The 16,501-nt window shown below is 35.4% G+C and overlaps 1 protein-coding gene across 2 annotated transcripts; it reads left to right on the forward strand.

The window, feature by feature from the left end:
- The first annotated feature begins 13,310 nt into the window (after positions 1 to 13,310).
- Positions 13,311 to 16,461, forward strand: LOC128557955 (uncharacterized). Of its 2 annotated transcripts, none has more exons than XM_053546642.1 (4): positions 13,311 to 13,394; positions 14,671 to 14,891; positions 15,299 to 15,411; positions 15,770 to 16,447. In XM_053546642.1, the coding sequence occupies exons 1-4, from the start codon at positions 13,371 to 13,373 to the stop codon at positions 16,105 to 16,107; spliced, it is 696 nt and encodes a 231-aa protein (XP_053402617.1). In that variant the 5' UTR covers positions 13,311 to 13,370; the 3' UTR covers positions 16,108 to 16,447. The 2 variants fall into 2 exon arrangements, with proteins under 2 accessions (XP_053402617.1, XP_053402616.1); XM_053546641.1 differs by lacking the exon at positions 13,311 to 13,394 and adding an exon at positions 13,660 to 13,809 and having other exon boundaries at positions 15,770 to 16,461.
- Positions 16,462 to 16,501: the final 40 nt, after the last annotated feature.

The raw sequence follows: 16,501 nt of genomic DNA on the forward strand, positions 1-16,501 counted from the left end.
CATTTTTACTTTTCATATCTTTTTCATTTTTTACTTTAGTTTTTTTAAGAAGTAACTTTTGTAATAAGGGAAGTAATAATGACGTTTTTAATCAGGGTGCGTATGAACTTAGTACCCCACTATGTTTTGTTAAGTACACGATTTTTTATGGGAGCCTCCCGGAGGTATGGTGTCCCAAAGGGCAGTTTAATGCCCTGACTTATTTTTTTTGCTATGGGCTTACCATATTTTTATATTTTAGTTTCTTCCGCCAGAGATTTTACCTGGGGATGTCATCCCCGGGAAGAAAAATGCCCGAGGTTCACTTGTCTTCATCGCCTGGATGTGATATTCCAACGCAGAGCTACGCCCATGGTTGTGCCGTAAACCGAAAAGACGATGATTTTTGTTATCCTCTGAATCAGCTCGGGGATGCAAACACCACCACCATGGGACCCAACACGGAATCAACTTTTCACGGTTAAAAAGGGGGACTGTTTTTTAAATTTTAGAAATCTGTTTTGGGTTTGCTATTAAATTCACAATTACATTAAGACCTTTCACGTCAGATTAGAATGGACTATAAAATTTTTACTGAGATACGAACTTTCTTTTTTTTCTTTTTTTAAAATCATTTTTTTTTCTTTTCATACCCTATTCATGTTAAAAATCATCTTTTGTAAAAAAAATTTGTAAATTTTGTAAAGGGTGTTGATTTTTTCTGATGGTTATGTCCCCGGTACGGCCTTTCCTTCACAATGGGTCCAGAAGTGGATTGGTCGACCAACACATAGCTATTCGAACTTTATTAACACCATTTAACTGCAGCAATAATTTGTAAAGTTTCCCTCTTTTTTTGTTCATTGTCACATATAAAGTTTTATTCATTTTTCAGAGTGACGTCTTCCCTCAGAAAAGACAAACATTTTCCGTAGCTTCCTCCAGTTTTTTGGGGTCACAGACGAAACAGTTGCTTACGACCACTTGGATTCTGGGGTGATTTCGTTCCTTTTATTTTTTTTTTGGTTTTTTTGGTCACCCTGATTAACCACCTATATCTGTGCTGAGAGTGACCGCCCTTGACAAGGAAGTTATCCACCACTCTTAATTGTGCGCCGCCCTACTTCTCCCAGTGATCCTATTTTGATTAGTGACGATACTATAGATACAGTTTTTTACTTTTTTGTGTTTAGCAAGATTGTTTTACTTGCATATACTTTTACCTATTTTTAAAGTTTTAGTGCTACACAGTTGGTTTTAAAACCTATACTTGATCTTGGAAAAACACTTTGATTTTATTTGTTTTTTTTTGTTACACTAAAGTGTTAACCCACAGTTACAGTTGAAAATTTTTGATAAGGCTAGGGTATTGTTGCACCCTACTGTCCTGACTTGTTGATTGTTGCCTATGCAACCCTTGTTGACACATAGTCGTTGCGCAACTTAGTGTATTATTTATTGGGGACGTTTTGTGTAGTAAACTAGAGTATGTATTTTTTTTTGGCTCCAGTGGAACTGTAGAGCTTTAGTAAAAACTAGTGTAGTTAGAATTCCCTACGATTGTTTCTTTAGGTCTCGGTTGTTATAGTAGCTGTTGTACTGTATTTTTTAATAGTGTTAACGTGTGAATCATGACTAGGAGTAGAGTTAACAAGGTAGAAAAGGATTTAGGTTATGAAGGAGAGGAGTTACGTAACTTTGTTAAGGAAGAGCAGGGGGGAACGGAGAAAGACATGTAGATTAGGGGCAGAAAAAGTATTTAGAAGCAGAGAGAGAAAGGTAAGGAAAGATTAGATTGGGCTAGGTTGCAAGGGAAAAAAGATAGAGTATAACGTAAGTTAGAATTAGATAAGTTAGAAACGGACGAAGTTAGAACAGGTAATTTGAAATGGAAAAAGGAGAAGTTAATGTTAGCTAGGAAGTTAGAAACAGAGAAGGAGGAAGCAGAAAGTAGGGATTAAAACAGAGCATAAGTTTAAGACAGACTTAAAAGATGAAAGGGAAAAAGGAAAGGGGTTAAGATGTCCCCCCTTTGATAAAAAAAATTTGATTCCAGGGATGCGTTTAAATGTGTACGAAACTACGCTTGCGCAGGTTTGGGGATAAAGGTTTTAAAGGTACTTAATTACCTTTTAAAAGGGTCGGCGGTTTTTGGCCCCGTTGGAAATGGGGGAAAAACTAAAAGGTTTTTAGTCTTTTTGCCCCTTGAGGGCTTAAAAAAAAAGTTTAAAACAGGGGCCCCCGGAAAAGGCCCTTTGTATTTTTCTAGCCCAAAAAATAGATATTTGTTTTTTGGGGTAAGGTAGATAAAACGACGAAGGATTGTTGATTTTTTTTTGGACCAATTTTTTTGATTTTTAAAAAAGAGAACTAACCCAAAATTGAGTATAAAAAAAAATTTAAAACCAAGGGTTGCAAAGACCCCTTTGTTTCAAAATCGTGGGTCCCAAAAAGCGGAATTAACCCCTAAACCGGAAGTATAAAATAAATGCACCCCGAAAGTATCCTTTGCAAAGGTAGATTAAAAAAGGGGAAAAGGTTTAAGGGGGGGTTTTTTTAACCCCTTTTTTGGAGAAGGGGGTGGGCAATGGGCAAGTTAATTTTGAGGGGGGAAAAGGGTAAAAGGAAAAAAAAAAAAAAAAAAAAAAAAAAAAAAAAAAGGGAAAAAAAAAAAAAAAGGAAAAAAAAATAAAACCAACCCAAAAAAGGGGGGGTTGGGGTTTCTACAAAAAATTTTAAAAAAAAAAATTTTTTCTTTTAAAAACGCCCAAAAACCGGCAAAAGGGGGGGGGGGCCCCCCCCCCCCCCCTCCGGGAAAACCCCCCCCCCCCCAAAACGGGAAAAAAACCCTAGGAAATACTAAAGGGGGGCCCCCCCCCCCCCTTAAAAAGGCCGTTTTTTTAAAATAAAGGCGGGGGCCACCCTTGGAAAAAATTTTTGGGGGGGGGGAAAACCCATTTTCCCACAAAACTGGGCCAACCAAAAAAACGAAACTTGTTCCTCCAGAAATCTTTAAAAACTTAAAAAACCCCCAAAAAACACTTTTTTTTAAAAAAAAGGGGGGAACGAAACGGGGAAAAATTAGTTTTTGGATGGGAAAGATTGAAAGAATAACCCCCCCGAAAGACAAAAAAAGCAGGATTGACCCAAAAATTTTTGAGAACGTGAAAAGGCAATACGTTTTTCGTAGCCCCAAAAAAGGGAAAAAAAGGTTGGGTTTTTTCAATTTTTCGGCGGAGTAATGGCAAAATTTTTAAAGGGACGTAGCTGGTAGTATTTTAAAAATTTTTTGGGTAAGGGGTAAAGTTGTTAGGAAAACCCCGAAAAACTCCCGTTTTAGAGGTTCCTAATGTTCCCACGAATAAAGAAAGAAGGAAAAAAAGGAAATTTTTTCATGGGTTTAGTAAGAACCCGAAAAATACATACCCCTTTGGGAAAAAAAGTAAAGGGAAAAAAATTGTAATAAAAAACCCCCCCAAATTTACAAAGTGACGGTTTTCCAGCCTTAAAGGGGGGTTTAAATTTGTTTTTGGGATTTTTTAAAAAGAACCCCTTGTGTAGGTTTAAAAAAAATTTAACGGGTTTAAAAACAAAGTTGAAGCGATTTGGGGAAAAAACCTAAGGTGGGGGATTAAATCCGTTGGTTTTTCCTGATTGAAAAAGGGTTTTGGGTTTTTCCCCCATTATTTTCCCTAAAAAAATGTGGGGAAAAAATTTAAAGAAATTTTTGGGTTAAGACCGGGAGAAAGAATATTAAACCAACCAGAGTTATGGGTTTGCAAGAAAAATTGGAGGTCGGGAATTAGCCTTTCAAAAAAAAGTGCAGTACAAAATATTAAATAGGAATTTTAAATGGATTTTAACAGGGATAATATTTTAATTTTATTAAAAAAAAAAAAGTTGTTTAAAAATTTTTAAGGGTTTGTATAGAGATAGAAATTAGTTTAAAAAATGTGGGAAAATGAAAAGTTTCGAAAAATTTGGAAAATCTGTAAAAAAAGTAGAAAAACCCCCCTAAGTAAGGATTTTAAGGGTTTGGGGCGAAAAGAGAGGAAAAAAGGATTAAAAGAAATTGTGAATAAAGTAGTAGATTTTTAAGTAGGAGAAAAGAATAATTTGGCCCAAAAGGGGTTTAAAGCAAAAAGGGAAGGTAAATAAGGGGACCAACATTTGGGTATTAGTTTTTGTTAGAAATTTTAAAAGTATTAAAATTTATTGTTGGGGAAAAAAAATTTTTTTTCAAATTTGGGCCCTTTAATTCCCTAAAGGGGAAAAGGGTTTTGGGAAATTTTAGAGTGGGGGTTTTAAATAAGAAAAGGTTTTTTGAAGGTAGTTAAAATTTTTTTTTTTTAGGGGATTAGTTTTGTTTAAAAAAGGTAAGCTTAGATTTTTTTAGGTCAGTATTACCCGGAAAATGATGGAAAAAATTCCTTCAAAAGTATAGAAAATTTTTTAGGAAAAATTTTTTATAAAAATTTTGCGAATTGGGATGCTAATTTTAAATTTTTTTTAAAACTTTGAAGGGGAAAATCAGGCCCATTTGAAAAAACAAAAAATTTGGGGAAATGGGATTGGTTGGATTAGGTTTTAGGCAAATTCCTTAGGAAAATGAGGAGAAATTTATGGTTAAAGGTTTTTAAATTTTGGCAAAGTACCGGTTTTTTTGTTTTTTTTTTTTTTTTTTTTTTGGGCTATTTTTAAGTATTTTGTTTTCTTTAAGAAAATTTAAAAAATTTTTTTTAAGGGGGACTTTTTCAAAATGGGGGGCCATTTATCTTTTGAAATCTAAGAATTTTTGAAATTTTTGAGTTATTGAGGTTAAAATTTTTAGCAGAAATCCCCTTTTTTTTTTTTTTTTTTTTTTTGTTTTTTTTTTCAAATTTTTTTTTAAAAATTATAATTTTTTTTTTAAAAAACCCCCTAAAGGGCCCCAAAATTCCAAATTAATTTTGGAAAGAGTTAGATTCCCCGTTTTTTGTGAATTGAAAAAAAAAAAACTCCCTTTCCGTAATTAAAAATTTAATTTTACATTATCCTTTAAATAGACTGGACTAGATATGCCTTGCGCACACCACCTTACGACTTTATAGACGAATCTATGTCTGAATTATTTTCTTGCTAGAAATTATGCTCGATCGAGGTAAGAAATTTATTTGTTAGATTTTTGTATGATTTTTGCATTACGATTTTTATTTGATAAATTTTTGTTCATTCTACAGAATTCTGTAACATTTACTTTTCGGCACATGATTTTGGCTAGTTTCGGTATATCAGGATAATTTATTAAATTTTTCAGACTTCTGTAAATTATTTAGAAAGAGGAGTCTAAATGTTTCATTTATATAAGATGTAAAATTTGTACTGAAATTTGTATCGTGATAATTGTAAAGCACTGTTTCAAAAACGTATGTCAAACATTTTGTTAATTATGGAACGCCATTACTGCATTGTATTGTTATGTATAAATTTATATGGCAAGTCTAGTGCCATGTTTGTAATATATTATTGTAATTTGTAATTGTGTGCCAATCTATAGCACATCTAATTAATGTCCGTTGTAGTGTATGGCATTAGATATTATATGGATGCCAACTCTCATATAACGTTTGATTTACATTGAATTTTGTTAATTTGTAGTTGTTAAAAATGGCTGCAGTTTATCATTTCCATTACTATAATGTTTCATCATATACTTTTCATATCTTTTTCATACTTTAACTTTAGTCTTTTAAGTAAGTAATCTTTGTAATAATGGAAGTAATAAGTGACGTATTTTAATCATGTGACGTATGAACTTAGTAGCACATATGTTTTGTATAAGTAGCACGTATTATTTATGGGAGCCTACGGAGGTATGGTGTACCCAAAGGAGCAGTTTTATGCCCTGACTTATTTGTTTTGCTATGGTGCTTACCATATGTTATATATTTTAGCTTCTTCCGCCAGACGATTTTACCTGGTGATGTCATAACCCGGAAGTACAATGCCCGAGGTTCACTTGTCTTCACTCGCCTGGATGTGATATTCCCAGCGCAGAGCTTACGTCCCATGGTTGTGCCGTAAACCGCAAAGACGATGATTTTTGTTATCCTCTGAAGTCAGCTCAGGGATGCAATCACCTACCACCATAGGGAGCCAACACGGAATCAACGTATTCACGGTTTAAAGGGACTGTATTTTGAATTTAGAAATCTGTTTTGTTTGTGCTACTTAAAGTTCACAATTACATTAAAGACCTGTGTCACGTCAGATTAGAATGGACTATAAGAACTTTTGTATCTAGAGATACTGAACTTTCTTTTTTTTCTTTCTTATAATCAGTTTTTTTTTCTTTTCATATCTATTCATTGTTAATAATCATCTTTTGTAAATAAATTTGTAAATATTGTAAAGGGTGTTGATTTGTTCTGATGGTTACTGTCGCCGGTACGGCCTTTCCTGTCACAGTTTGAAAAAGCAAAACAAGAAATATTTACAAGTTTCTACGAACCTGTTTCTTCTATGGAAAATGGTCTTATCATATTGCGCCTAAAATAAAATGAAAAAGGTTTAGTTTGTATTTATAGATAATGCCCCATTCTACAGTAAAAAAAAAAAACAACAACAAAAACAAATCTGTCACAACAGAAAATTAAGAACTTGACGAATATCTTTATACCTAAGTTAATTATTGATTTTTACAGATTGTTCTTATTAAGAAAACAAAAGTTTTCTCAATCTTAGGGACAGTGGAGAATGGGGGACCGAGGTTTCTTCTCTGTGTTGCCCCGATGGTCGAGAAAAATACCTGACATGTAAGGTCATTTTTGCATTTGTTTTAAAGATACCGTAAATTATAAAATAGCGTATATAGTTTAGGACGTCAAGATGTGTGCTTGTAGACTGCTCAGCAGTATGCATTGTACTCATTTATCGAACTGCACGTTTTAGGTGAAAAATGCGCGATTGAAATGGGTCAGTGCATTTTCCCGTTCACGACCATGGTTCTTATAGTATACCTAGGGGTAGGGTATAACATGTACAATGGCATTTTCTTTCTGAACTGATTCCAGTGCGTTGCATTTAAACTTCGCAGAACTAAAACGTTTTCAAAGACACATTTAAAAACTGCCAAGGGAAAGGCGTTACTGTAGAATAATCCTATGTACAACATCGAGCTTCTAAAAAATTACACTTTGTAAAAGATACAGAAAATTAACAGTACAATCATGCTTGAATTTAAAAGTGAAAAATGGGTGTTCCAACGCCGAAAACATTGGAATTTTTTACATGATTTTATATTCTTACTACCATTTAAATCATTCTTCCACAATATTAAGCAGTTCAAGACAGCTAAGAATAACATCATGTATCTCTTTATATATAAAATTAATACATGTATTGTCAAACGTCTAAAACGCGAAAAGTACCAACATGTGACATATTTTGTACAAAACAAATTGAGAAGAAATTTGTATTATTGACGATTTGTATTGATTATGTCAGAATTTTATCAGACCGACAATGTTTGGAAAACCGTGTAATATTCGAATATGTCACACTTGTGTAAGTATTTTTACTTTTTTTTTGTTTTAATACTGTCATATAAATTGAATCTGTGACAATACTTTTTAACTTCTAGCATGTACGCTGTCGCCCTTTTTGTCATTAGCAATATGCAGCAACTATATGTTATTTTGTGTATCGCTGAACCATTTGCTACATTCACGACAAAAGCTCCCATTGCAAATAATGCAGTTCGTGTGTGACATTCGTGTTCTTTAAATTTAGTAAAATTTCTGCAAATCGGAAAAAGGTTGAACATTTAAATCTAAGCTTTTTTCATAAGACGGAATATTAAAACATTTGGTTTTCTCTAATGTAAATATAGTTAAGCAGGCCGGGCACATCTTCCGGTCGAGGTGTATTACCTCGATCGAGGATGTGTTACAGGGGTATCTTATCCGAACCCTCGATCGGGGTAATATAAGAACAATAGAAAAGCATATACCAGCTTACATACAAAAACTCGACTAAAAACTGCTAAGACAAAAAAGGGCATAACTTTGTGAGAAAAAAAAGCAAAATAGAGTAATGGAACCTGTGCAGTGTATGTCAGATCATCACAGTGAACATGTGTGTGAAGTTTCAATACATTCCCATTAGTATGTACTGTGATACCAGCTTCCAAATCGGGGCTCCGACACCAATGCCGACGCCGATGCATCACATCCAATCTTCTTTAACCCTTTATCTACTGTTCAAAGACGTAAAAAATGGTACTAGTAGCTTCCTCGCTTGGCGCTCAGCATTAAGAGGGTAGTGCTAGGACTGGTCAGCCCGGTGTCAGTATAATGTGACTGGGTGGGGTATCATGTCACGTGTCTACGGCGTAATAGTCCAGTGAGCCAGCACTATAAAGTTGGGCGTTGTGCTCACTGCTACAAGTAGACACCGTCGTTTATATGACTGAAAAATTGTTGAAAAAGACGTTAAACCCGAACACACACACACTGTTATTTGTTATTTCTATGAAAATTTAGTTGTTGTTGGGGTTTTTTTGTCAAAAAGTTGTGCGGGGGGTGGGGGGGGGGGGGGGGGGGAGGGCAAAGGATATGCTGCTCCCTTCTTAAAAATGCTCTTCTACGCCTATGAACTTGTCCAAACTTCCAAACTTGTGTCATGTAGGGAACGGAATTCAATTAACTTTACTTTTATCTAACACTTTCATATAATATCAGTGTGACTATTTTGCTGTTAATGTTTGGAATTATATATTTTACACTGAATAAAAGTAGGGTTTATACCCAAGAATAATTCAAATTCGCACCTGAAAAAGTACAAATAAAATATTGTGCAAATTCAACTCATCACCTCAAATGTTTTGAATAGTTGTATAAAAATATCAGACATTATAATTATATTGCATGTGAAAAGATTGTTATAACACTGCGATCATTTTTTTCTTTTCAAATAAAGTATTATGTCCAAGTGAAGATGAGATTATCCCGAATCATTAAGCTCTATATTCTCTCTTCTGTTGTAATTAGTGAATAAATAATTACTTATATAACTTTATAAATGTGCCTTTGCGTAAAAAAAATATAAATTTAATATGGAAACCCACGTAAATATAAATACATGTACTTGCATAACATGTTAAATGTACGTGTGACTAGTCAAACTGCACGTGTAATTACTTGTATATCGTTGTAATATTCCGTGTTGTTAAAAAAACTCAGTAAATGCAGGGGACCGCCTAATAAAATTAATGTATACTTGCCTAAAGTCTATTATCCTACGGCGGCAGTTGAAGAATTGTGTAACTAGTATTGATGTCTGGCCATAGAAGTGTGAGTCCTGTGGGTAATTGAATGTAAGGTAGTACATGTATCACTATTTTCTAATATCCAGTCGAAAAGAGACAAATTTCTATTTAACTGGTTTCTATGGTCATAACTAATATGATTAACCCTGGAACAACTGATGCGTAGTATTAGACCTTACTGGATTAACCGTATAACAGAAATATTTTAGTTATATAATTAATTCTCCTCACCATGTGCTGTAGAAGACGTATTTCTAGCTTTTCTTGCATACCAGACGGGGATTTCCGGTAATTTTACCAGTGCTGTAAAATTCCATCTTACACCAGTGTAAGATGACTTTCGTGCTGTAAATGACGTAAAATGAACTACATTTTTGTAGAAGATTTATGTAGTAATTTATATTTTATTTCATAATACGGAATAAAAATCCAATACCTTGACAGTTCCTCTTTGTTCCTGATAGTATATTTCTCGATTCAAAAAACGTTATTTTATCAAAAAATCGTAACATTACGCTGCAACTGATAAAACAAAACCGGAACTAGACAGTTTCCCTTGAGGCCGGATATTCCTATCTGCACTACAACCGGTTAAAGAATCTTATATTCTTTAATAGAATAAAAAAATGCCAAATTGAGCTTTAATTTTATTATAGTCTAAAAATCATACCAAACTGATATTACATTCAGGAATTATGGATTATCATTAATGCAAACAATTGACATTGTGTTAATAACTTAATAGAACATCAAACTTCATAAAAAGAATCTGTAATACCAGGTATTGCCATTAATGTTAACACAATTTCTTTTATTTTTATGGGGCACTGTTGGTTTATCAAGAGAACTCTGCCTTTTAGATAGCAACTAAATTCACACTGGTTTTTGATTAATTGTGATGTCCATTTTCTCTTTACAAAGATAAGTTTTAAAAGAATTTTTCTAAGTTTGCTATTAAGTATAAATACTGTCACGTCTGACGATGTTGCACCCACATAATCTAAATGCGCTGATACCATGAATGTGACACAGGATTAATATGTATTTTTAAAACTATTTGTTGTGTGTACATGAACTGAAAAGAAACTTTGCGTTCCCGGATTCAGACAATTGTATTAGAGAAATGAATTGACAGCAAAGGCATGATCGTTGGGGTCCATAGCGCCGACTGTATATCTATATATAAATACTGCATGACACCCTTGCGAGTATTTTATGCAGGTGCGCGTCAGTGCATAAGAGTTTAAAAAGCAGGAATGTACAGGAGAAATAAAGTAATACATAAAGTATTTGTGAGAATTTGAGACAAAGCTGATAGTGCTAATAAAAAGGCGAAATGTACAGTAAAAGGATTAAAACAGCCTGGTCACTCAGAAGTCCTGGCCCAGTTTGGTTACCCCTTGCCTAAACTGGTCCAGGGTAGGTGCCTGAGCAATGTCAGCCGGCAAAGAATTCCAGAGAATGATGGTAGCCGGGTAGAAAGAGAACTTGTAATAATTACAGGGTGTTTGAATTTGCCGGAAAGATAGGGAATGCATGTGTCTAGTGAGCCGGGTAGGAGGTAAAATATAAGATGGCATTGGCACTGCAACCAGTCCATGGACAATCTTGTAAAACATCAGTAGCCTGGCATCATTCCTTCTGTTTGCAAGGGAACGCCACCCCAATTGCTTTAACATGTGTGTGACACTGCTGTAGTTTGAATAGTCACTGGTGACCCATCGAGCGGCCCTGCGTTGGACCATCTCGATTTTATGTATGTTGAGCGGTGTGTGTGGACTCCACACTGAGCTGCAGTACTCTAGTTGTGGTCTAACAAGGGTTTTTGGGCAAATTCCCTAATATTTTGCTGTTTGGAGGGAATATTGCGCTTAATGAAGTTAAGTGTTTGACCAGCTGTTGAAGTGACCTGGTTTATCTGTTTGTTCCAGTTTAGATCTGAAGTGATGCTAACACCAAGGTATTTTGCATCACTCACAGTTCGAGGGTTCAACGCAATAAGGGCGTATCTACATATAATAATTATATGTAGATACGCCCTTGTTGCGTTGAACCCTTGAGTTGCTAGTGTCTGCCCATGTAGTGTGTAAGTGGATTTGTAAGGGTGTTTAGACTTAGAAATATTAATCACTGTACATTTGGATGGGTTTAATTCCATGTCCCATGTGTGTTCCCATTTTTGTAACCTGATTAAGTCCTCTTGCAGAGTATGTTGTTGTGTAACATTGTTGACTGTGATATAAACAGCACTATCATCAGCAAATAACCGGACCTGTGAAACAATATTTTCAGGCAGGTCGTTTATGTATAGCAGAAAGGGAAGAGGGCCGAGGACAGAGCCCTGTGGGACACCAGATGTGACCGGGACCTCATCCGACTTATCACCATTGACTAAGACGGACTGACGGCGACCGATGAGAAATGATTTGACCCACTGTAGTGTACAGTCCTGGATGCCATGTTGGTGCAGCTTATATAGTAACTTTAGGTGATTAACCTTATCAAACGCCTTTGAGAAGTCGAGGAGTATTAAGTCTGTTTGGTGACCTTGAATTAAATTCCTGGATAGGTCCTCGACAAGCCCTAATAGTTGAGTTTCGCATGACCGTTTTGACCTGAAGCCATGTTGAAGGTGATAAAGTATGTTGTTGACCTGGAAATGTTTAGTGATGTTTGATGCGACAATGTGCTCAATAACTTTGCAAAGAACACATGTCAGAGAAATGGGTCTATAGTTAGCAGGGTTGCTTTTATCATCTTTCTTAAAGAGAGGAGTGACATTCGCCTTGGACCAGTCGGAAGGGATAGTGCCTGTTTCTAGAGATTTTTGGAAAAGTTTGGTGACCAGGGGGGCAATTTGTACACTTAAGTTTTTCAGGACTACCGGTTTTAAGTTATCGGGACCGCAAGCTTTGTCACTCTGTAATGTGGACAAAAGCTTTTGGACACCATTTACACTGATGAAAATTTCAGGCATTTTGGGGTACTGAGGCTTTTGGGCATTGCTAAACAGGTATTTGGTTTTCATTAGGCATAGCTGACTTAGTTCTAAGGGATTCATTGGAGTGAAGACGGACTAGAATTGGCGGTTGAGAACATTTGCCTGGCCCCTGCTATCTGTGATAAGGTTATCATTTTCCGATAGTGGGGCAATGCCTTGGGTGTCCTGTTTAGCATTTTTAATGGTTGAGAAGAGCTTTTTACGGGAGAAGTTTTGACCTGGTTTGGGGTTATTTGGATCACCTGAGTGTGCTTCTAGGACATACTCTAGGTAGTTTGTGTGGGCCTGCTGTATATACTGGACTAGTGGCCTCTGATGCATTTTGGGACTAGATACTGTGCACCCAACGATTTTTCCGTCGTCAGTCTAGTCTTGACACATTTGAAGAAATGATTTGATCTTGTTCATTTATCCCAAACATTTAAAAACATTTGCCTTTGTTCATAATTTACAAAACAAAAGGCTGAAGAGCAAAACCGTCAGGCTTACGGTCAAAACTGAAAATACCAAAAAGAAAAATGAATGCAGAAATAAGTTTCTGTATGACTAGGTTTTCCCGTCAGATAGGCAGCGCCTAATTTCATATTAGTGTAATTTCTATTTATCTGTCTTCCTCACACCCACCCCCGTTCCAACCTGCTCCAACACCTATGTTATGTCAGTAAATATATATAGCTAATATTCTCTGTTTATTATAAGTGGTAGATGTCAGTTTCTTATTGTGACCCGGGTATGTTTTTAAACAAAAAAGGCAGATGGATTTTATACAGGAAAACCGAAAGTTTTCCGTCTATAAGTAATGTAAAAGGATATGAACTAAAAGAAAAAATCAAAGTTTGCTATTATGCATGAAAACTGTCACGTCTTGATGTTGCGCCGACGTCACTGAAATAACATAAAAAGAAACTTTGCAGGCTCAGTTAGATCCCCCATCCACGACAGTATATTGTTTTGTATTTATTATTGTCTTACCTGCAAAGGAGTTCAATTATTACAAACACAAGTTTTTACGATCACCGCTGAAGTTTACGCATGCGCAGTGACTTTGTTGACAGTGGATGCAAGATTTGAACTGCCACTAAGATGGGAAAGAAAAGGAATGATTTAGTATGTGTAATGGAAATTTGCAAGAAAATGCAAACCGCCTTCGTATACGTTAACATCTTTCTTTTCATATGTCAATTTTTTTGTGAAAAAATATATCCTTAAAGTAAAGTAATAACTCCTATAAATATTGCCGGATTTGTAGCTCGTCAAGCTCTAGCATGTTCAATGATGTTAATAAAATATTAATAGTATCCTGTATTGATTTTTGTAAGAAATCTACATGTCCTATGGTTATTAAATATTCAGAGCTACCAGATGTCTGTTATTTCTTGCGTGCTTGTATTTGTTTGTCAAACTCGCAGAAATTATCTTAATACAAGAAAATGTGAAATTAAATGTGTATATAGATTATATATAAGCTTGACACTTGTGGACACAAAGAATGTTTTGTTTAAGACGTAAATCTAAAGTTGGGGTAAGATGGATTTTACGTAAGAAATAATTTATAGCAAAACGGTGCTTTAACACTATTTATACACGATTGGCACTTATACGCCGGGCGTAATAATTTCGCGAGGGCACAGCCCAAACTTGTGAATTATTTCAAACAACGTATAACCATTATTTTGCAAAGCAAATTACCAACTAAATATGTGTAAATTAATCAAGACAGTTGTTCAATGTGACATTTTGTTTTAAACATGCTATTTAGTAAAACATTTCTTCAAATTTGAAAGCGCTATTTCTAGATGTATACATGGCGCTAAATATCACGTCGACGTGACGTCAACATTATATCGTTGTGATGATTAAAGCATTATTAGTCATATTAGAATTGATGTTACTGCACATCTAGAAGGTCAAAGTTATGCATAATCTAGATTCAGCTTTAGAGTACTACGTAACACCAATAAACACACACTGTATCTATATAACGTCTCTCATTTTATTAAATATGACTAACAGAAGTGTGAATGTTGTTGATTTTGATATGGACTATTTGGGTTCTCTCATCCATAAATTTGGCAAAATAACTGTCAGTGGTTCAGTATTTATAATGTTAAGTTGCTATTGATAAATTCTTATAACTTCCTGATTCTGCCCGAGTTTGTTATGAAGGTCAGTTGGTGTGCCATTGGTTAGAATCTCAAGTGAGTTTTTGCTAGAGCTTCTTATAAATACTCATTCTGCGGATCTTTTCTATATTACTGCTGAATTTGACTAAGGCTGCAACTCCAAAGCCAATCACTAGTAACACGGAAGCCTAAACAGTGTGTATAACAGATCAGTTGTTCTGCTTGTTAAAAGTGAAAATAAATATTGTGTTTTCTTTCAGACAAACATAAATCCTGCTCTTGTCCCATCAGCGGCTTTCACTGTTGTCCCGAGAACACCAGCTCCGGAGCATGTACACACCACAGTACTTGGCGGTTCAGCAGAGGTTCTCAGTTCATCGCTGCTGGGAAGACCAGCCGTACCACCCCCGGCACATGATGATGAGCCATTCAGTGACCCAGAAAGTAGTCTCTATGACTACCAGGTTATGGAGGATGCAGGGTAAGTGTACGTGAAACAGGCATTTACAACTCGTCATGTTTATTACACCATAGACCATGATGATGGAACTGGAATGTTGGTCTGATGATATGCCTATTGATTTTAACCTTTAAAAATATATTAAAAGAGTTGTTTTACAGTATATATGTTTTCATTGGTATGTCAATAAAGTTCTTGTTGTTTCAGTTTCTGTAATTTTCTGTGTTTGTGTAACCTGGGTTTATTGTTTTGATTTGTATAGTGTTTTAGTATCAGTAATAAGTCTGTTTCTTTACCATGAATACTTCCGATTTTCTTAAACCTTTGTTTTATGTTGTTGTTTTTTTATTCCGTCTTTCAGTATTTCTAATCTATTAACTGTTTGTATGGAGTGTGCTAGGTGAAGAATTTTGTTGTATTTGTGACAGGTATTCCTCAGTGGAGATGTTGGCAGTTTCAAGACAGAGGCAGAGCATAGGAGACCGGGAACCAGCCGGAATACCACCAGGACGGGAACATGACATAGACGAACACCAACAAGGTACTGTTGATGATTCATAATTCATTAACCATGCATAGTGATACAGATTAAGGGTGAAGTATTATTTTACGGAGTTATGTTGCAGAAATCTGAGAAATTAATAGAACTCTTGATCTATGACGTTCTTTTCTAAAATTCTTCGTTTGGAGGGAATGTCATTTTGTTGTAATTACCTTTAGTTGACAAGTTTTAAAAATTTAACATTTTTTTATTGATTTTTTACAAAAGAGACATAATTCACGGGGGAAAATGTGTTGAAAAGTGTAGATTGTTCCATCAAACATTTCTAATCTGTGTTCATTAAAAAATAAAATTGGTTAACAAAAATAAAATTGAGTACCATTATTTTATAATGTAGCCCATTTAGCCCAGGCCCTGGATTCACCCACTATACACCAGAACCCAGAGGCCCTGTATTCTATGCCACTGAAGCGGGGTCAGAGAGCGTCCTCATCAAACACAATGCAAACTACGCAGGATGTGCGAGAAGCCATGCAGCAGGTTCATGATCTGTCATCAGATGAAGATGCAGGAGCATCAAACAGGGTAGGTGAAAGGTCACTGTTGGCCAAAAATTTGTTTAATCCATATGGTAGGGATAATGCCATTTTTCTTTTCATAACATCTGTTGAATCCGAAGGGATTGTAACTGTCTCCACACCAACATATGTTGAGGATATAAATAATTACATATGACCATTGAATAAACAAATTTTTCTCTCATACTTAAACACTTCTTGAAAATGACAGTAACAACAGTTTTATGCTAGAATGAATTTAACGTTTTTTATGCACCCATCTCTGAAAGAGCAGGGCATATTATGTGAACACCCGTGGCGGGCAGGCGTTTGGCGTCCAAAAGCATGTCAGCTCTATATATATATCTATATATAGTCAAACAGTTTTCATCCAGTCTTCACCAGACTTGCTGACAGTGTTTGTGGGCATAATATCTCGGCCAAGTTTGATAACCACCCAAATCACCCCAGGCACTGTTGGATTATGGCCCTTGAATTACTCGAAAAACTGCAAATTAAGCCTTGTCTGCTCTCTAAGTCGAAAAGTTTTCATCTGATCTTCACCAAACTTG

Source organism: Mercenaria mercenaria, chromosome 6 (assembly GCF_021730395.1).
Source record: "Mercenaria mercenaria strain notata chromosome 6, MADL_Memer_1, whole genome shotgun sequence".
NCBI classification, from domain to species: domain Eukaryota; kingdom Metazoa; phylum Mollusca; class Bivalvia; order Venerida; family Veneridae; genus Mercenaria; species Mercenaria mercenaria.